General features: G+C 36.6%; 6 protein-coding genes and 1 long non-coding RNA gene across 10 annotated transcripts; 5 read left to right on the top strand and 2 right to left on the bottom strand.

The window, feature by feature from the left end:
- Positions 1-99: 99 nt before the first annotated feature.
- LOC104743102 (putative cyclic nucleotide-gated ion channel 10) lies at positions 100-3,828 on the bottom strand. Of its 2 annotated transcripts, none has more exons than XM_087485132.1 (9): positions 3,560-3,828; positions 3,078-3,154; positions 2,376-2,940; positions 2,063-2,275; positions 1,675-1,970; positions 1,457-1,568; positions 1,143-1,379; positions 642-1,036; positions 100-563 (listed from the first exon to the last, which is right to left on the bottom strand). In XM_087485132.1, exons 2-9 carry the CDS (start codon positions 3,107-3,109, stop codon positions 242-244), a joined length of 2,172 nt encoding a protein of 723 aa, XP_087341258.1. In that variant the 5' UTR covers positions 3,110-3,154; positions 3,560-3,828; the 3' UTR covers positions 100-241. The 2 variants fall into 2 exon arrangements, with proteins under 2 accessions (XP_087341258.1, XP_087341257.1); XM_087485131.1 differs by having other exon boundaries at positions 3,501-3,562.
- On the top strand, positions 3,758-6,176 carry LOC104738659 (zinc finger CCCH domain-containing protein 1). 2 transcript variants are annotated; one of them, XM_010458835.3, is made up of 5 exons: positions 3,988-4,101; positions 4,250-4,281; positions 4,615-4,774; positions 4,884-5,707; positions 5,799-6,176. In XM_010458835.3, exons 3-5 carry the CDS (start codon positions 4,675-4,677, stop codon positions 5,907-5,909), a joined length of 1,035 nt encoding a protein of 344 aa, XP_010457137.1. In that variant the 5' UTR covers positions 3,988-4,101; positions 4,250-4,281; positions 4,615-4,674; the 3' UTR covers positions 5,910-6,176. The 2 variants fall into 2 exon arrangements, with proteins under 2 accessions (XP_010457136.1, XP_010457137.1); XM_010458834.3 differs by lacking the exon at positions 4,250-4,281 and having other exon boundaries at positions 3,758-4,101.
- Positions 6,177-8,548: 2,372 nt separating this feature from the next.
- Positions 8,549-10,131, top strand: LOC104738658 (abscisic acid receptor PYL9). The gene is made up of 3 exons (XM_010458833.2): positions 8,549-9,208; positions 9,340-9,555; positions 9,648-10,131. The coding sequence occupies exons 1-3, from the start codon at positions 9,077-9,079 to the stop codon at positions 9,849-9,851; spliced, it is 552 nt and encodes a 183-aa protein (XP_010457135.2). The 5' UTR covers positions 8,549-9,076; the 3' UTR covers positions 9,852-10,131.
- A 151-nt stretch (positions 10,132-10,282) lies between these two features.
- LOC147927704 (uncharacterized) lies at positions 10,283-11,260 on the top strand. Its single transcript, XR_015580368.1, has 3 exons — positions 10,283-10,418; positions 10,517-10,707; positions 11,004-11,260. It is a non-coding gene; the product is annotated as an uncharacterized LOC147927704 (long non-coding RNA).
- Positions 11,261-11,548: 288 nt separating this feature from the next.
- Positions 11,549-13,923, top strand: LOC104738657 (histone H3-like centromeric protein CENH3). Its single transcript, XM_010458832.3, has 10 exons — positions 11,549-11,879; positions 11,965-12,026; positions 12,133-12,173; positions 12,285-12,336; positions 12,462-12,493; positions 12,598-12,637; positions 12,739-12,854; positions 13,230-13,307; positions 13,423-13,498; positions 13,627-13,923. The coding sequence occupies exons 2-10, from the start codon at positions 11,975-11,977 to the stop codon at positions 13,680-13,682; spliced, it is 543 nt and encodes a 180-aa protein (XP_010457134.1). The 5' UTR covers positions 11,549-11,879; positions 11,965-11,974; the 3' UTR covers positions 13,683-13,923.
- A 1,582-nt stretch (positions 13,924-15,505) lies between these two features.
- LOC104738656 (MYB-like transcription factor ETC1) lies at positions 15,506-16,529 on the top strand. Of its 2 annotated transcripts, none has more exons than XM_010458831.3 (3): positions 15,506-15,882; positions 16,011-16,098; positions 16,235-16,529. In XM_010458831.3, the coding sequence occupies exons 1-3, from the start codon at positions 15,813-15,815 to the stop codon at positions 16,329-16,331; spliced, it is 255 nt and encodes an 84-aa protein (XP_010457133.2). In that variant the 5' UTR covers positions 15,506-15,812; the 3' UTR covers positions 16,332-16,529. The 2 variants fall into 2 exon arrangements, with proteins under 2 accessions (XP_010457133.2, XP_087342681.1); XM_087486555.1 differs by having other exon boundaries at positions 15,511-15,882; positions 16,014-16,098.
- Positions 16,530-16,674: 145 nt separating this feature from the next.
- On the bottom strand, positions 16,675-18,628 carry LOC104738655 (UDP-glycosyltransferase 72B2). The gene has a single exon (XM_010458830.3). The coding sequence runs from the start codon at positions 18,403-18,405 to the stop codon at positions 16,963-16,965; it is 1,443 nt and encodes a 480-aa protein (XP_010457132.1). The 5' UTR covers positions 18,406-18,628; the 3' UTR covers positions 16,675-16,962.
- Positions 18,629-19,594: the final 966 nt, after the last annotated feature.

The following is a 19,594-nucleotide window of genomic DNA, read 5'->3' as shown; positions in this document are numbered from 1 at the left end:
ATTGAATAACATAAGATTTGTAACTTTTACACAAATCACCTAAAATGTCAAGTTAAATAACCTAGAATCGCTATGTTGCAATTAGAAGAGAATGTGTAGTAGTTTGTAATGTTAACAAATTTATACATTTATTTGGTTCAAACCAGCATTATTTACATAGCGCTGCATACTACCTTATTCAAAAAAAAAATAGTAACATAATGCTTTTTTTTTCGTTACACATGAAAAAGGAAAAAAGAACTCAAGGGTCAGTTGTATGACTGGCGGTGAAGTCAGGTTCGGTGGGTTTCTGAGGTAACAAAGGAAGAGTGTAGCGAGGAGGAAGGTTGGAATAATTGTGCCTCAGATTATGAAGCGCGTTTGACGCGAAACGCGACGCGTAAAGAGCGGCTCCAAGGCTCAAGGACGAAGACGCCGTTGCACCATCGCCTTCTCTAGCCAGCGCGTCTCGGAGACGCTCTTCTTCATCGCGTAATGATTTGGCTAACTTCTTCCGACAGTATCTCCGCCACGCTGCTTGTATAAAAGATACGCTCCATGTTCTCCATTGCACCGAATAAAACCTGTAATTAAACCAAATTAAGATCTTCGTCTCAGAAACAGAACATAACCAAAAAATGATGATGGGAGAGAAAGCAAACCTGAAAGTATGTTGGAGCTGCTTGCTATGGAGGCGTCTGAACTGTGAAGCGACAGACTTGAGATCCTCAGCCATTAGAGCAAAGGCTTCAACTTCGGTGAGAGCTTGAACTGTTCTCGTCGAGATGGGAAAGTGAGAAGAAGATTGTGGGTCTAATGCCCAGGGAAGAAGATCTTCTCCGCAGAAATCACTTGCCTTGAGGTCCACGGCATTGAAGACCCCAGTTCTTCCTCCATTAGTGGTAGCACTTATAAGCCTTCCTCTCATCACGAACATCATCTCCCCTACAGGATCTCCTTCACGGATCACGTAACTGTTCTCTGTGTAGAGCACAGGTTTTAGCCTATCGCAAACCGCGTCAAGTAATTGTTCATCCATTATCTCAAACAAAGGCACCTAACGAAACCAATCATATAATTATTAGGATTCTGAGGGTTGCACTAAGATTCTTGGTTCGGTTGATATTTAATGGAGGAAAAAGAGAGAAAGCTCATTTACTTACTTTCTTGAGAAGATCGAGGCAAAGATGGCGTTTAATATCTCTTCTTAGGTCTTTAGGGAGGTTACGAAGAAGGTTTTCTTCTTCAACTCCTCTTGTCTCTTGCCATCTATATTGTTCATATCTTCTGATACGTTTTCTCAGGTCTTCAGGTAACATTCTATGAGACATCCACTGCTCTGCATCTCTCTTTCTCACCCTCATTTCTTCCTCTCGAACTGTTGTTGATTCCAAGTATTTCTGCATCAGCAAAACAGAACTTACATGAGTTTCCTGAATAATTTTATGGTTATTCAACTAGTCAAAGAGGCCATTACCTGCATATTGCCGATAAGTAGCGCAAATAAGACTAGTCCAGATATGCAGATTGATATAGCAAAGACGATTTCACCAACGAATTTGCTTGTTTGAAGGTTTTGTCCCAATGCACTGAAACAACAAAAGCAGTTAGTGAGAATCTTTGAGTTCTGATAGAGTTTCAGATACATAAGCTCGATATGCAACTAGTTAGTTTTGTGTGTGTGTTTTGTCAAACCTTAGATTTCGCAGTCCCCACCAAAAGCAGTAGAAAAATTTCTTCCAGAAATCATGTGATTCAACAACCCCACTCTTAAGAGCATCAGTGAAGATGCCAAAGTTGAAGATGGTTGAGTTCGTTATATCACCAGGGTCGAGAAAAGGGCAAGAGGTGGTCAGGTAATCGTTTGCAGCATTACCATTACCGTGACAGTACAGAGAACTTAAACTACAACCGTTTTTTTTCTCGCACGCCTCTTGCCAGCATCTGTCTTCTCGTTCTACTGAGATTAAGTACCATAAAGCTCCAAATACCTGAATAAGTAAGTTTGCCATATGAACTTGATCAACCTTGAAAATGCATTTACATCTTTAAAGAATCAGTTATCTGATGATCCAGAACTTACATGACTGGCTAACATATAGAGAGAGAGGTTCCAAGCAGCTCCAGCCCATGCTGTTTCAGTAACAATGCCAGATGTTCTGGTCACCTCCGTGTAAAGCGGATACAAACGGAGAATCCGAGGAACATATTGAACGATTATGACAGACATAAGGTAGTCTTTTGTGAGCAAAGAGTCAGGCTCTTTGACGCTTGGAATAACAGCTAAGACCACTATCTGCAAGATTAAAAACAAAAAAAAACAGAGGATTCAGCCATATTCAAAAACATTTCATCATGAACACTTAAATAAAAAACAATCAATTAGTCATTATTACCTGTGGGAGAGGAAGGATAGAAAGTACATCAATGATGAAGTAAGATGAGAGATACTTCAAGGCTATTGCCTTAGCATCATCCACCAGTTCACCTCTGCCAAAAACTCTAGAAGAAGGAGCGATGTAAGCTGTCCTGAACTGAAACACAATGTGAATAAAGTAAAAGGCATCAATGAGTGTACGAAGAAAACTCGCAGCTATCTCCAACTTTGAGTCCATAGTAAGACAGTGCCTCGTGCCATCGACAATGGGAATGTAGAAAAACAGCGGATCAATCGCCAAAGCAAGAACACAAGCAAAGAGAAATATTTTGTTCCAGTTCTGCAAAAACGAATCTTGTGGGTTAATGATGTTCTTCTTAGTGGTACCAGATGTTTCCTTCTGGACCTTGTTGTGGTCAGGATCCTTATGTGGAAGAGAACTTAATGGCTTCTTGAATATTTTGAAATTTCCTGAACCTTTCTCAATTCCCCACTTTACATTCTTCAGAACTCTGTCTAAAGAAGGTCTAGCTTTTCTTCCGTAACCATACTCAGAGGCTATTGACCTCTCTTCATCTTTAAACCTTAACAAAATCATAAAAAAAAAAACCATCTGATAAATCCTTTAAGATACTACAAATTCATATTCATCTATAGAACCATTTCTAGGGGATGATGGATGCTATGTAGGTATGAGACAAGATTATTGCAAGTTACCAACCTGACACGATTATCATGGCTGAATGCCATCATCAGCAGCCAAACCCTTGGATATTTTGGCTTACAGTGTGACGAATCCTAACATTTATTGAATCAAAAAAAAATTAAATCATACGAATACTTCTCCATGATTACGTACAAAATTGATAATCACCAAAATCAATTATAAAATAGCAAGTAGACACCTAACAGTTTCTTTATATAATAGTATATTTCTTCAAAGGTAAAAAAATTAGGAACTAGAGAATCAGTCAATTTCTACCTAACATGATTACCAAATCCTTTAATTCCTAACCATCTCTGCTCAATAATTGTAAAGTCATACATCGAAGATATAAGAAAAAACTAAAGCTTCGAGATAAATTGACATCTAGACCAAACAAGTTATGAACAAATTAAGCCGTAAGAAAACAGTGATTCTTACACAGAATTAATTATCTAATCAGTGAGAAACAAGCAAAAACCAAACATGAGGAGACGTACCTCGAAAGAAGTAACTGAGGAGGGCGATATATAGATTAAGATTCCGGCTATGAAGTGGAAATCGAAAGTTTAAGGAAGTAGGTCAACGGCGTTTACTTCTTCTTCGTCTTCTTCGTGAAGCTATCCTCCTCGCTACTGGTCCCGTCGCTTAAAACTTAAAAGCAAGAAGACCCATATGAGCGGTTATGTGTAGTTTTTTTTTTTTTGAGACAACGACAAAAGAGAGGGAAATAGGAATAAAGTATATGCAATTAAAGTCTTTGTTCAATTCCAAAACTCGAAAGACGAAGACTTGGTCAAAAGTCAAGGGATGAGGCGAAAATAAGGTTTAGGCCCACTAGGAATATTGAGCCCATTTAAAAGATCTAAAGCCCAAATTGAACTTAACCGCCTCATCGTAATATCGATTATTTATTTGTTCTCTCTTCACATTGAATTTCCTTTTTTTTTTTGATTTAACTGAGAAAACGCGAACGGCGTTGTTGTTCGTTCATCTTCCCGGCGTAGTTCACCACCGGCGACAATTGCTAAGGTTTCTGAAGGTAACATACTCTTCCTTCTCTTATATATTCATATATGTTCGATTTCGTCTTCGTTCTTTTCTTGTTTTCGTCTGTGTTCTTCGAGCTTTTCACTCCAATTTCAGTTTAAGGGTTTTCTAGATTTCAACTTTTTATTTTATTTTTGTAGGGTTCCGTGTTAACATCGAATGTGTTCGAACTGTGAGTTCTTTATATTTCTTGGATTGCTCTTTCCGAAGTTACTGTTTCCGAATTTTTTGGATTTGTCTTTCTAAGCATCGAGTGTGTTCCGTTTAAGCTAGGGTTTCTTCAATTTGTTGTACTGATTGATTGATTATATTCTTGAGCTTGATTGAGCATATGAATTTGGAATTAATTTTCTCCATGGGTTCCTACGGGTGTTACAATGTCTCTTATTTGCTAAAGAAGATCGAATCTGGATTAATTTTGATGAATCAATAAGAACAACAAACTTATGAGTTTTCAGATTATGGCCTTAATTACTAATTGTCAGGATTGTCTTGTATTATGCAGGCAAGCAACCAATTTCAAGTGGGTGATTGTGTGTGTGCTTACATTATCTAAAATCAAACCATGTCAGATTCTGGTGAACCCAAACCGTCTCAGCAAGAAGACGAATCTCAACCTCAACCTCAACCCCAACCTGCTGGGCAAGAATCTCAGTCTCAACAAGGTTACTTCTACTTTCTTTTCTTACTTTTTCGTTGTTGTTAGCTAGAAATTGTCATATAGGGATCAAGAGAGACATACACTAATCAATTTTTATCCTTGTTCTGTTTCAGTGTGCACTTTCTTCAAGAAGCCAACTAAAGCTAAGAACATTAGGAAAAGAACTGTTGACGCAGATGAGGAAGACGGAGATTCCAAAAGCCATACTTCTATATTACAAAATCTAAAGAAAGTTGCGAAACCCGACAGCAAGCTATTCTTTTCCTCTGGACCATCTAAGAGCTCTACTACAACGAGTGAAGCTCCTGAGAAACCCGTCTTTCACTACGATTCATCCAAGGAAATCCAGGTTCAAAACGACAGTAGGGCAACAGCAACCCTTGAAACCGAAACCGACTTCAATCAAGACGCACGAGCTATCCGTGAGCGAGTTCTCAAAAAAGCAGACGAATCATTGAAAGGGAATAAGAAAAAGGCTTCAGATGAGAAGCTGTACACCGGAATTCATGGATATACAGATCACAAAGCTGGGTTTAGAAGAGAACAAACAATCTCGAGCGAGAAAGCTGGAGGCTCACACGGGCCACTGAGAGCTTCTGCTCACATCAGAGTGTCGGCTAGATTCGATTACCAGCCAGATATATGCAAGGATTACAAGGAAACCGGATACTGTGGATATGGAGATTCGTGTAAGTTCTTGCATGACCGTGGGGATTATAAACCGGGATGGCAGATAGAGAAAGAATGGGAAGAGGCAGAGAAAGTTAGGAAGAGGAATAAAGCTATGGGAGTTGAGGATGAAGATGATGAGGCTGGCAACGATAGCGACGAAGACGACGATGCACTTCCCTTTGCTTGCTTCATTTGCAGGGAGCCTTTCGTTGATCCAGTTGTCACCAAATGCAAGCATTACTTCTGCGAGCATTGTGCTTTAAAGGTATCATCAATCACAATTATGATGATGGCTCTGTTCTTTTTTGTTTTTTGGTTTGTGAAACTAAAGAGATTGTGTTTATGTAATGATGCAGCATCACACGAAGAACAAGAAGTGCTTTGTGTGTAACCAACCAACAATGGGGATTTTCAATGCAGCACATGAGATCAAGAAGAGAATGGCTGAAGAACGTAGTAAAGCTTAAGCTTGAAGGATTGTGAAGTTTTTTCATAAGCCGAAGCTCTTTTTGTTTGATGTACTCATTTAGCCCATATTGTGATGGTCTTTAAATATTGGGCCTTGTTTGGCTCATCTAAATTTAAGTTTGGTTCTTTAGTCAATTGGTTGAAAGTTGAAACAGTCAAAGTTAGATTAAACCAGTACAATGAATGTTTCAGTGTGACTCTGATGACATGATAAACTCGTAACTTTTTTACTTCCAGCATTATCATAAGAATCTCTTTTTCCAACATTATTTTGTGTAGTCCTGGGCAAATAACCGGAACCGAACGGACCGAACCGAAACCGAACCGAAATTTCGGTTCCGGTTCGAGTATGGTTAGTAGATAATAACCGATTGGATAGTGTTTTAATTACCCATGGATATCGGTTATTAACCGAACCGAACCGATATCCATTCGGTTATCCGAATCAAACCGAACTCATATAAAAATTATGTTTTAGCCATGAATCGAACTTGAGTCTCCTGCAAACTTGACCGTGCAAAGTGGCCACTGCACCACGTTGAAGTTTTGACATTCTAATACATGTTAAAATATATAACGTAATAAAATGAAACTAAAAAACCACACCAATATCATATATATTTAGACCAAAATACCAAAATATTTTAAATAAACCAAATATTTGGAAGGTTTTAGATATATTTGTTAAATTATAATCAAGTTTTATTTAAATAATATTTTTTAAAAAATATATTACACTGTTTTGGATACCCGGAACCGAACCGAAAATAACCGAAACCGAACCAAACCCAAACCGAAATAGTAAATTAACCGAATGGATCCTAAACCTCTATATCCGAACTACCCGAAACCGAATGGATATATCCGGAACCGAACCGAATACCCGAACGCCCAGGACTAATTTTGTGGTTCTTTTTAACGTTATCTTTTTTATTTCACTTCCCCTCGGTTTTTAAATGGTTTCTGTAAATTCGAACAGATTTCAGAATCTATTGGCCGGCAACAAAGTTATCCAAGTAAGCAAAAAGTAGATTTACACGTGTCACTTTCACAAGATATGCCACAATAAGTGAACATGGAAATGTCTGATTATAAACCAATAGGAAGATGACACGTATACGGAGTTTTCTCTAATTTGACCATATTTAGCTGTATTGTCGCTGTCGCTAAAAAGGGGTCGCCGTTTCTATTATCTTGGAGCAGTTTGTATTTACGTTAAAGTCATCTTTTGCGTTAAGTTTGCATGCCTATAGTGCCAAAGGCGATCCTATCCGATAAGTTTTTTTGGGTAAATTTTTATCTGATAAGATTACTGTAATTATCATCAACCACCACTCTTTTAAGTCCTATATTTATCACAACATATAAAAAAACATTATTTAGAGCAGAAAACTTTCTATATAAGCTAAAACCCTCTTTTTATCGCCTCGTCATCAATTTGAGATAATTAATGAGATTTGTAATTTAAGCATAAATAATATTCAAATTGAACAAGAGAACCTCCGGTTATAATTATATGTGTTGGTTAAAATGGTTACAAGATCGAAAGATTGTTCTTTCTGAAAACCTTAAACCATAATTATATGTTTGAAGATAATGTAATCATTTAACTAGAGTTATCTAAGACGTGATTATGTTTTTTTGGTTTGATAAAAAAGAAAGTGAAGATGAGTCTTTTGAGAAAAAAGAAAAGTACAATTCACGAATTATAATAATTATATGCATTAATGCATAGATTGCTGGTTAGGAAGCGTAATTAGCGTTGTTGATGATAGTTTCAAAATTATATAGAGTTCCACCATCAATAGCAAAAGCTCGTTGGTTTCACAAAGATTGGATGAGGGAGGAGTAGCAACTTTGGACTTCTGGAGATGAATCGAAAATATCGCATTATGGTTTACTGTAGATTTTTTTTTTTTTTTTTTTTTTTTTTTATATGGTGTCTCATGTTTCCTTCTTATGAGGGTATGCAGCTTCACTACAATACAATTTAACAAAATACTAATGGTTTTAGATTCGGTATGATAGGGACTTTGTCTCAATATATATAACATAATAGATGTCAGATTCAAGTTCTTGTTTCATGATTTTAGGTTGTGGATGTCTTGTAGCAATCTTCTTCTTCTTCTTGAGAAGGGCTTCGCATCGCTTCCTAGAAGGGGAAATACACCTTAATTACGTGTCGTACATAACTACATGGAACCAGTCACGGGCTTATAGGATGAGACTATTTGATGACCAATCCTAGCTAATTAGCTATAAGATGCTATGGTATTAGACATTTAGCATGATATAATTAATGTTTTAACAACTAAATTATAAGGTAAACAAACAAGAAGAACTATATTTAATGGTACAACACATATGGGACCCTATGCATGGAGAATCACTCAATCAGACCAAACGAAACCTATCACACTCAATATGTGAAGACCAACTTATGTAGAATATATCTAAGCATATGCTGTGACCAGCAGCATACCAAACAATAGATACGAACGAATTCATGAGAAAATCATAGGTATGATATGATAAAAATAAACATTTTCATCCGTGGAATTTAATTAGCATCAATCAGTTAAAAAATGAATTAGCTATAAGGTCTAAAAACTTTATTTTTAATGAACAAAATATCTATGAAGTTAGAAACGATCTTACCTCACCAAAACAAATACTTTATTTTTCTAAGCACTTGTGTTTGTTTCTATTCGGATTAGGTCCCAAAAACGTCGTCATACAGAACATTTTGCTTAAACCTTTTGTTGTTTTTATTGTTACATTAAAAAAAACGAAAACCACTAGTGTTTGGTTGTTATTTTTTTTTCTTGGTTTAAAAAGTGTTTAAATGTGTGAAGGAGAAGAAGCTTAAGAAAGAAAAAATAGTTAATTAGGCACACAATAAAATTAAAAAAAAAAAAAAAAAAAAAAAGTAATTACGTCGGTGGGTTCATTGATTATTGGAAGATAACAAAAATTAAATTAGAAAAAGTTAATTTTGTTACTGCAGACGCATCTTTTTTGTTTGTTTTTTTACTTTTGCTGTCTTCTATTTATTTATTTACTTTCACAGATTCCCTCTGAGAGACACAGAGAGACCAGAGAGGGAGATAGAGAGATAGAGGAGATTCTGATCGGAGAAGAGAGAGAGAGAGAGAGAGAGAGAGACATGGAAGACGGCACGGCGATGTACGGAGATCTCGAGACGGTGGAGTATGTACGGACGCAACACAAACATCACTGCAGAGAGAACCAGTGTACCTCTGCTCTTGTCAAACACATCAAAGCTCCTCTTCATCTCGTAATCCTCTCTCTCTATCCCTTTTTTTTCATATGTCTAGTAATCTCTCAACATTGATCTTAATTCCGTCAATTTCAGATTTTTGATCGATTTAGGGTTTTTTTTTTTTGTTTTCTCCCCCAAATCTCCAGGTTTGGTCACTGGTGCGTAGATTTGATCAGCCGCAGAAATACAAACCATTTGTGAGCAGATGTACTGTGATCGGTGATCCTGAAATCGGCAGCCTCAGAGAAGTCAATGTCAAATCTGGTCTTCCTGCGACTACAAGCACCGAGAGGTTAGAGCTTCTCGATGATGAAGAACACATCCTCGGTATCAGAATCATTGGTGGTGATCACAGACTCAAGGTATATATCATCATCACTTAGGTTTTGTCTTGTCTTGTGTGTGTTTTTTTTGGAATGAGAATTATTAAATGATCTTTTCTTCTTTCTCTCAGAATTACTCATCGATAGTGACAGTTCATCCAGAGATGATAGAGGGAAGAGCAGGGACAATGGTGATTGAATCCTTTGTTGTTGATGTTCCTGAAGGTAACACCAAGGATGAGACTTGCTACTTCGTTGAAGCTCTCATCAGATGTAACCTCAAGTCATTAGCTGATGTTTCTGAAAGATTGGCTTCTCAAGACATTATCATCTAATCTCTCTCACATCTTCATCATGTTCCAGTATGTGATATAATATTCTTCAGGATCTTTTTGCTTTTGCTATATATATTATCAGGAATGATCAACTTGTTAAAAAGATATATATTTTTCCAATGGTGAAGTTTTTTTTTATTGTAAGATGTCTTCTGCTGGTCTCTGGTTGTTTTAATGACCGTTGCTTTATTTGTAGATATTTTTGTAAGAAAAACAAGATGTACATAGATTATATATGATGTTTTGTTTATATATGATGTATATATATAGTTTACAAAAAGGTATGGTATGGAGAATGTGTTATTGGAAGGTGTATGCGTAAACAAGCTAAGCTAACCAACTTGTAAGAGACTGTTTCTAATAGAACAGAACCAATAGATGTCTTGCTCTATGTTCGATCGTTTGGATGTGTATAGAGTTGATTAAGCTTTGGAAAAGATACATGGTGCTCTATGTTCTGACTCATGCTCAATTTTGCCCTCCGGATGAACTTTCCTGGGAAGAGATCAGCTTCTCTACTCAAAGGTTTATCGTGCTGGGTCTAAGATGCTAAAACAAGAGTTTGAGGTGTGGTTGGTTATATCCGTCTCGGAGAATAGTTTTTAGTACCAACGTTTTGGTTCATTGTAGCAAGAATCAGTTTCATCCTTGTACTGGTTTTGTAGGATCTGCAATGGCGGTAGTCTGTCTATGCAGAGGACAGCGGAAGATGCAGCAAGAACAAAAAGGACGAAAAGGTTTTCGAATCTCTGATTTGATCCGACTTGGAGACTCTGTTAAAAGTTGCTCACCTGCTCTTGGTTTAGGCTTTTCCAAACTTGGTTAAGGCAATAACTGATGTAGCAACAAACCAGAGGTAAGCAATTCATGAGGACAAGAAGATGGCAGATGGATCTTACTATGATGACAAAACGTTTTTCATATTGTCTGTAATTTATGGAGATTTGTTCAAAGAAAAGATATCGAATATATAGAGAGATTAGATTGGTCTAGTTATGTTCCATATATTATTGCTCTGTTCAAGTTTTATCAGTACTTCGTCCACCCAAAAAACGTATCATTTACATATTTATATTTACTTCATCTTGTCTCTCATAACCCCTTTTTTATTTTCCAAATGTCACGTCTGAGGTCTTCTTTACTCTGTTTCAGACTAAGGAAACAGCATACTGTGATGACATAAACACAGAAGAACAGAACCGAAACACACACGAAAAACTCTAAACAAGATGAGCTCTTCATTCTTCAACAGGAGACATAACCGTCAAGTAGACAAAGTCTTTCGTATATTAACAATCCTCAATTTTATAATCACCAAAACTCTATTTTCCTCTTTTGTTTCTTCTCTGCATATAATACTCGAACAAGGACCACCAAAAACGCTGTACTGAGAACAGAGCAGATTCTATCACCTCCACAAGCAAGCTAAAGCATGGTAACCTAATGTCACTGTCTGGTTAGATCATGAATCAAAGTTGGCATGATCTGCAGCTTCTGTTCTGCTCCATTTAAAAGGAGCCGACATCGTCTCCACCATTCTAATAGTTTCTTGAGAATTTCCATAAGAGATCGCCCCGGTCCCACATAAATCTTTCAATTATGACCGTTTAGATTAAGTTAATGACCGTCCGATCTCTCACACAGTTGTTGCAACTTGCAACTCACAACTTGTTGGAATTAAACGGTCCAGATCTCTTGACCGTTCGTAGAGGTGTTAAAATTTTTGAATTGGTGTAATGGTTAAAAAAACACAAAAGGGGTAAATAAGGAATGACTGTAGACGGAAACCTCTCTGTGAAGTAGCAGTTTTTTTAGACGACTGCAAATAATAATTTTCTTCTGACTCTCTCTCTTCTCTTCTTCTTGACTTGAGAGTTGAGAGTTGAGAGTCTCTCTAAAAAAAAGAAGATTCGATTTTTAACATTCAAAAAAATTGGAGGGGGTCAAGCGGGAAAACCAAAAAATCCTTCAAATAATTTCGTGTGGAGCGAGCGGGAGAAAGAGACACACACAAATTCCTCTCGTCAGGTGAGTTCCCCTCCGAATCCACATTACTCTCTCTCTCTATCTATTTCTGGGGATTATATACCCTAATTGTTCGATTTGGTCTCAGGCAGTAGTTGATGGCGAGAACCAAGCATAACGCTAACAGGTCCCAACCTCGTAATCCAACTGGTAGTACCTTTTTTTTAAATTCTCTTTCTAGTATTACTTTTCGATTTAGGGGTTTTGGTTCAACTTATCTGGCTGTTAACCCTAGATTTTGATTTCGCATCTGTAGATGCTGCTTCACTTTCTCAGGCGGCTGGTCCCAGTGCTGCGGTATATGTCATCTTTATTTCTCTTTTTAGGGTTTTTCGATTTTCAGATTCCAGAAATTTATCCTTTTAGATTATTTGTCGAATTTTTGTTGTAATCGATCGAAATTTGCAGACACCGCCAACAAGAGCCGGAGATGGTGAAGAAGATGCTGCTACTCAACCTAGTTAGTTTTTTTTCCCCCCTATTTTCTCATATCTCTCTCTCTCTCTCTCTCTCTCTCTCTCTCTCTTGTTTGTTTGGTGTGTGAAGTTTTTTTTATTAATCCTTCCTTTTGGTAACACTTTGCAGCAACGCCTGCTGCAGCTTCACCTGCTACAAAAGTGAGATGTTTTTTTTGGCCCTTTTGGTTACTTCAACTTTGATTTCAGTTGTGCTCATCTTTTTTTTTTTTCTCATTTTTGTGTGTTTTTTTTGGTCTGGGAAGAAAGGGGCTAAGAGAACCAAATATGGTAGTAGGCCACAAGGTTAGTCATATATATATATCACTCAGAAATTAGAGTTGAAGGACTTGTCTTTCTATTTGTGTTTACTCTACTAAGTACTAACCTCCTTCTTGTTCTTCTAGGCTCACAAAAAAAGAAGGCTTACCGTTTCAAGCCAGGAACCGTTGCTCTGAGAGAGATTCGCCATTATCAGAAGAGCACTAGCCTTCTTATTCCTGCTGCTGCTTTTATCAGACAAGTTGAGTTTTTTTTTTTTTTTTTCTCTCTTTCTCTTTGCTTTACTAGTCTATGCCCTCGTTTTAGCATTTATACAATCTGAGATTATCCACACAAAATTGCAAACGAACTTTGGTTGGTTATTTATAAATTGTGGCACTTGTTTCTTGTTTTCTCAACATGGATCCTGTCTCACGATCAGTGCAGTGAACATAGCATTTTTGAGCAACTCTCCATTTAAGAAACTTGTAATCTAGTTTGTCTTTGAGAGGTTACTGGCTCATAGACCCACCCAGAACCATATGTTTCTGTTACTACAATACTTTTAACCTGAATTGCCAAATGCTGATTTTTTGTGTTCCAATCATACTAATTAATTTACATTGCTTTTTACCAGGTGAGAAGTATAACCAATGCGGTGGCCCCTCCTCATATCTCTCGTTGGACTGCTGAAGCTCTTGTGGCTCTTCAAGAGGTGCCAAATCCTTTACATGAATGTAGTAGATGCAGTATATAGAGAGAGCCACAGATAATGTCATTTTCCCTTGATAAGTAGTAATCATTCTGATTGTGAATTTGTGGCTGGGCAGGCGGCAGAAGATTACTTGATTGGTTTGTTCTCAGATTCAATGCTCTGTGCTATCCATGCAAGACGTGTTACTCTAAGTAAGTACTCCTAAATAAGACAATTTTGCAGTCTAAATTTAGAAAATCACAGTCATACATACTTGTGCATTCCGTTGAACCATTACTTGCTGAAAAATCATATCTAATATTTGTCATTCTCATATCAGTGAGAAGAGACTTTGAGCTTGCACGCCGGATTGGAGGAAAAGGCAGACCCTGGTGATAGAAACGAAACTCACCCACTAGCACTACTCGCATCTCTATCATTGTTAGTGAGGATCGAATAGTTAACAACAAATGTGTCGTAGTAGGTTGTATAAGATTATTCACTACTTATGTCTCTTGGTGCTTGTCCTTTTCTCGACTTGATGATCTGACCAAAAAAAAACCTTCTTTTGAAACATAACTGGAAATCTGAGTTTGGTTCGATTCAATATCTATCTAGGTTGTAAAACTTGTTTCTCTATGTGTGTTTCTTGTTTGCTTTTTACCTTTTAAGTTCCAACTTGCAAATAGTTGATGTATACATATAACTCGAAGTCTCGAAGCCTCGGTGACGGCTCAGTCTTAGACAGGGCTGTATTTGAGAAAAAGTAATTTAAAGAGGATGATTCGAAAGAACATGTGTTGAGGGAGGGCTTAAAAAGCAATACAGTATATCTCTGGCTAATGGATTCCCCCAGCTACAACTTTTAAAAGCATATTTAGAAAGCTTGAGATATCCTTAGCACTTCAAATTTTATAATCATTATTTTAGTGATTATTCGCATAAACCATTTGTTAAGATCATAATGTTGTCATAAAGAAAGTTATAAGAGTATTGTGTTTCATTACCGTCTGATAATGTAAACTTTTTAAAAGCTCGAATGTTTTCGGAATTTGGTAGTATTTATTTCAATGTCAACTCTTTTTATTACTAGTAAACTGTTTTTTTCTTTTTCTTTTTCTACATCTTTAATGATCTCTGTGTACATTCGTCAAAATTCATTGCAAACTGAAACAAGTGTAAAATTTATCGAGGTTAACTTTTATAAATGTAAAACAATGGATGCGCCCATGAATCATGCAATGGTCCCAACAATTTAATCTTATGGTTTTCTTCATTCGCTAAAAAGCTCAAAAAATGTAACAAAATTAAGGGAACTTATTATTAAAAAACGCAAAAAAAAAAAAGAAAAAAAAAAAAAGGAAGCGTCGAGCGAAGAAGACTCTCATCAAGAAGGCGTCATGAATCATGCGATGGTCCCAACAAATTAAAATGAAATTAAAAAATCCACGTGTCATGTTCAGTTGCAACTGCATAGTTTGTTCAGTAATCAGAGTAGTACGTTGCTCTCTCAACCTTTTTTTTTTTTTTTTTATAAAAAATAAGGTAGAGATAAATACAATAAATCGAACAAAATAACAAAAAAAAAAAAGAAGCTGTGTAGTAAAATTTGCGATGTGAGAATTAATTGGGGAATATCCACGAGTCGACGTTTAAAAATTCATTTTTATATTCAACCCTAACAAACTTTCAACTCTTCTTTTGATAGTTCTAACAATATATTTCATTAAATTGAGAATTTAATTCATATGAAAGTTGTATAATAGCCGATTGAAATCCATAATAAATGTTAGTGATTATCCTAATGCTTTGTCTATAGTTTATCATGTCTATATAACTACCATCGCTAATATTATTGACGATTTTCTTACATAGTACTGTACTTTTAATTTGAAAGTTTCCGTGGTTAAATGAAGTCTATATAGCTGCCTGAATACACGTGTGCATAAACCCACTAACACATCGGTAACTTAGTTGATTAATCTCAACTAAATCATGATTTAATTTATTTTTATGCAGTGTGTATAGATTAAATATCAAGTCAAGTCAAAGGCAAGTAGTAGTATCGTTTTTAAAGGAAAAAAATAGCAATTAGGGAAGAACATGACGGAGTAAATGATGTAATGAAACATGTTTCTTATTGGTTCTTAAATTAGCGAAATCCCTCAAGCCATTATACTGGCATAGTATATATTACTCTGTCACCCATCATAAGTTGCAAATTGATTAATAAGAATGATATATTTAAGATTCTTAATCTTCTTGAGTTAAATCCGATTTTAAGGAAAATAAAAAGTACGGTAATACAAACATCATACCTGATTCCTTAATGTGGAAACCGACCAAACCGGTCGTTAAAAAATTTCCACTATAAATAGAGAAGAGGCTTTCATGTCCTTCCCTTAAAATCCACCCACCCCTCTCTCTCTCTCTCTCTCTCTCTATACCTTAAACCGTACTAAACCGTATCGATTGATAAAATTGCAAGGTACGATCGTAAATCTTGGTAAAGTAATTTTGAGATAGATGGAAACGCAGCGTAAGTCGAAGCATCGCAAGACCAATCCAGCCATTGGTGCCTCTTCTTCTGATCAAGGTATTAACTTTTCTCAGCTAATTAATTAACTCATCATGATCTCTTCTATAATACGGAACCGTTTTTTCCAGTTAATTTTTTTGTATATATGTTCTTTATCTGTGATTTAACTTGATGACGTGGAACAGAAGTGAGCAGTCTTGAGTGGGAAGAAATAGCAATGGCTCAAGAAGAAGAGGATTTGATCTGCAGGATGTTCAAGCTTGTCGGTGAAAGGTTTTTATTTCTTTCTTTCTCTTTTTTCTTTTCTAAATTATCTTCTTAGTTAATCTTTCCATGTCTGATTATTTATCATAGGTGAATTAAAGATTAGTGTTTTTTTTTTGTTTGTTTAATTTGTCTGTAAATTAAGGTGGGATTTAATAGCTGGGAGGATTCCAGGAAAAACAGCAGAAGAGATCGAGAGGTTTTGGGTGATGAAGAATCATCGAAGATCTTTATTACGTTGATCGCCAACTCTAAAATCATTTTTCTGATATTTGAAAAAAAAAAATGAAATCTATACATAATATATATCCTTTAATATTCGTTGGTGATTCCGCAGTTTTGTTCGTGAATTTGAAGTAGTAGTTGTATTTCTCGTGTTTTCATCTTGTGTGTACCTTTGTTATTTGATTAAAAAAAACCATGACCCGAACCTTTAATTATTTGAAGTTATAATTGTAATCAACCATTAAAAAAAAAGGGACTCAATATCAATTATCTAATAAGTTAAAGTTGTAAAGATAAATTTGTGCCCATACTTGGTGCACTGAGGCATACGAAAGATTGTTGGGCCTTAACAAAAAAAAATCCCATATAAAATCGTTCAATATATTGTATGTGTATACAAAACATTACAAGTGCATACAAACATTTATTATCATATTAAATAACTATTTAAAGATAACCTGATCTGGTAAACAGATGAAAGGAGGTTACCTTCTCAATCTTCTATTTGTAGCATTTGTACGAAAATCATATTGTTTCTGACAAGGTAAAAAAAAAAAAAACAGTTTATTCTATATGTTGGTGTGACTCCTTAAAGCGTAATGCATATTTTTGAAGCATTTTGATATGGTCCATACGGAGAATGTAAGTTTAATGGAACGTCTCTTGGTTGATTTCTAGCTGGTGGGCTTTCCACTTTAACAAAAGTTCACTAAATGACTTGGTGGAGAAGCCATCATCTCCCAAAACTCTAACAAGTCCTTCCTTCAACTCTTTCATTTTATTCCCTATGGCTTTACCTTCTTCTCCTTCCATCAGTTCCTTCACCACTCTCACCACTTCTTCCCTCCGTACAATCCCATCTTCACCCGCAAGCACTCTTAGAGCCGCTCCAACGCCCTCCGCGAGTAGCAATGCATTCATCTTTTGCTCCGCGAATAAAGGCCATGCTATGAGTGGTACACCGTTTACGATGCTTTCCAGGATCGAGTTCCATCCACAATGTGTTACAAACCCACATGTGGATGGATGAGCCAGGATTTGAATCTGTGGAGCCCATGACCGAACCACTAGACCTTTTTCTTTGGTTCGGTCTAAGAACCCAAGTGGTAAAAACGTAAATGGGTCGGTTTGGCTGTGTGGATTGAGATACGACGAACTAGCTATTCCACTTGGACTTCGTATGACCCAAATAAACCGTTTTTCACTGTCCGCTAAACCAAGAGCAAGCTCATTGAACTGCTCTAACGTAAGTGTTCCACCGCTTCCAAATGATATATATAGAACTGAGCCGAATGGTTGGTTGTCTAGCCAATTCAAACACTCGGACTCGTCTTTCAAGTTAACATCAGATGAACTTGTGTTAACCAGCGGCCCAATCGGGTAAACCGGTGGTTTATCAGGACCCGGTTCTTGTAAAGCCTTTATAGCGTTTGGCTCTAGATCGAAGAAGGAATTGACTAGAACCCCTTTAGCTTCTCTCAATCTCTTGGCGCTGTGGAGAAGCCATTTGTATGCGTCGTCGTTTCGATCTTGAGCCGGATCGACCAAATCCTTACCGGTTATGGGGACACAGCCGGGAAATTTAACCGGTTCGGTTAAGTACCTAAATTCACACGACACCGTTTCGTCTAGTTTAGGCAAGTGAAGACAAAAAGACAAGAAGTTGGCAGTAGTTGCATAGAAAACGTATGGTGACATGTGGAACTCAACGGCCACGTCGAACGCATCCGCACCAAATAGATCGACGATGAGGACCGCCGGGAGACGTTTCCTCGCTGATAAAGAGTCGAAAAGCTCCCTTAGCGCTGGATTGGAACGAGTCATGGTGAGCATGATCCGAGTTTCGATTCGTGCCGTCGAGGGAACATCGGAAAGATCGGCGGGAGGGAGAAATACGGTGGCTATGGAGGAAGGGAGAGAGTTGAGAACGGATCTTTGTGCCTTAGACGGAGAAGATTCACCGGAGAGGATCAATGTGACGGTGAATAAGTGGTGCTCAACGAGTCGCTTTGCTAACTCGACGAATGGGATGAGGTGACCCATTCCCGGACTCGGTATGATTGCTATATGTGGAGTGTGTGCTTCCGCCATTAAAAGCAAGATTCAAGATTGTGAAATTATAGGATTTTTCTTTCTTCTTGATTTCTTGTTTTCTTGAGAAATATTTATGCTCACTCCTTTCATCTATATATGGTACGTACGTATATAGTCTCTTTATAGATCATGCTCGTGGTTATAGCTACAAGTTCTTTGGGAATTTCCTTCTTTTTTGGTTCTCTCTTTTTTTTTTTGTTCGTTTTGTGTGGACGCTATTAAGGTTGGTCAGTTAAAGTTTTGGTACGATAAGTCGATAACGATACTACGATTGGAAGATGAAAAATTAAAATACTGGGCCTCTATAACAATTTATAAAAGCTATAACAATTTATTTTCTTTTGTGAAACAAGAGATGACAAAGAAAAATTACGGAACCTTTTTGAGAAAATAGTGATCAGTTTCTACTTTTTATGAGTTTTAAGTTTTTATTTTCCAAACACATGAGAACAAATTTAGAAACAAAAAATACAGTTTTTTTTTCCTTTTTTTGATAAGCAAATTATGGTAAATTTGGCTACATGCATGGCATTAGTAGGTCAAGATCAAGTGTTAGTTTTTTTTTCCGTTTTGTCTACGAGAGTACGAGTACCTGGAGAATGGAAGTCTCGCCTCTTTTATCTTGGGTTAGTTAAGTTGTCTTCTTAAAGCTGTGTTAGTGGAATGTGTCTTTTTAAGTAGTATACAATTTGAATAATTTGAATGTGTTTTTTTTGTTGTTGTTGTTTTGTAGACAAAACAAAAGGCTGTAAACTGAGTTGGCAAACGAGAATCAAAATCATAAACGGGATTGCTTGAGGAATTATGTATATTATGTATCTTCATCAAGACGCCCGATTGAAAATAGTTCATAGGGATCTAAAACCTAGCAATGTTGTTTAAATAATTATTTATCTTTAAATAAATTTTATGAGTTTTGCTTTCTTACCAGTTAAATTGCATTTTCAATGCAAAATAACTATACTTTTTTGTATAATATTGCATAACTTTTGCCAATAGTGGAAAACGGATTAAATGATATGAAATCATAAGTTTAACGTGATTTCGTCCCATTGATCAAGAACGGCAACATACCCTCGGCTGATCAGGAAGTAAAACGTCCCATTGATCGAATCTTTAAATATATATACCACATTAGAATGTACATTGTCTTATGTTATATCTTAAAGTCGTATAAAGTAATGTA

The sequence above is a fragment of the Camelina sativa genome, chromosome 14, assembly GCF_030686135.1.
Source record: "Camelina sativa cultivar CO46 ecotype springtype chromosome 14, ASM3068613v1".
NCBI classification, from domain to species: Eukaryota; Viridiplantae; Streptophyta; class Magnoliopsida; order Brassicales; family Brassicaceae; genus Camelina; species Camelina sativa.
Note: the sequence above shows the minus strand (reverse complement) of the source record. Positions and strands in the feature narration are given on the sequence as shown.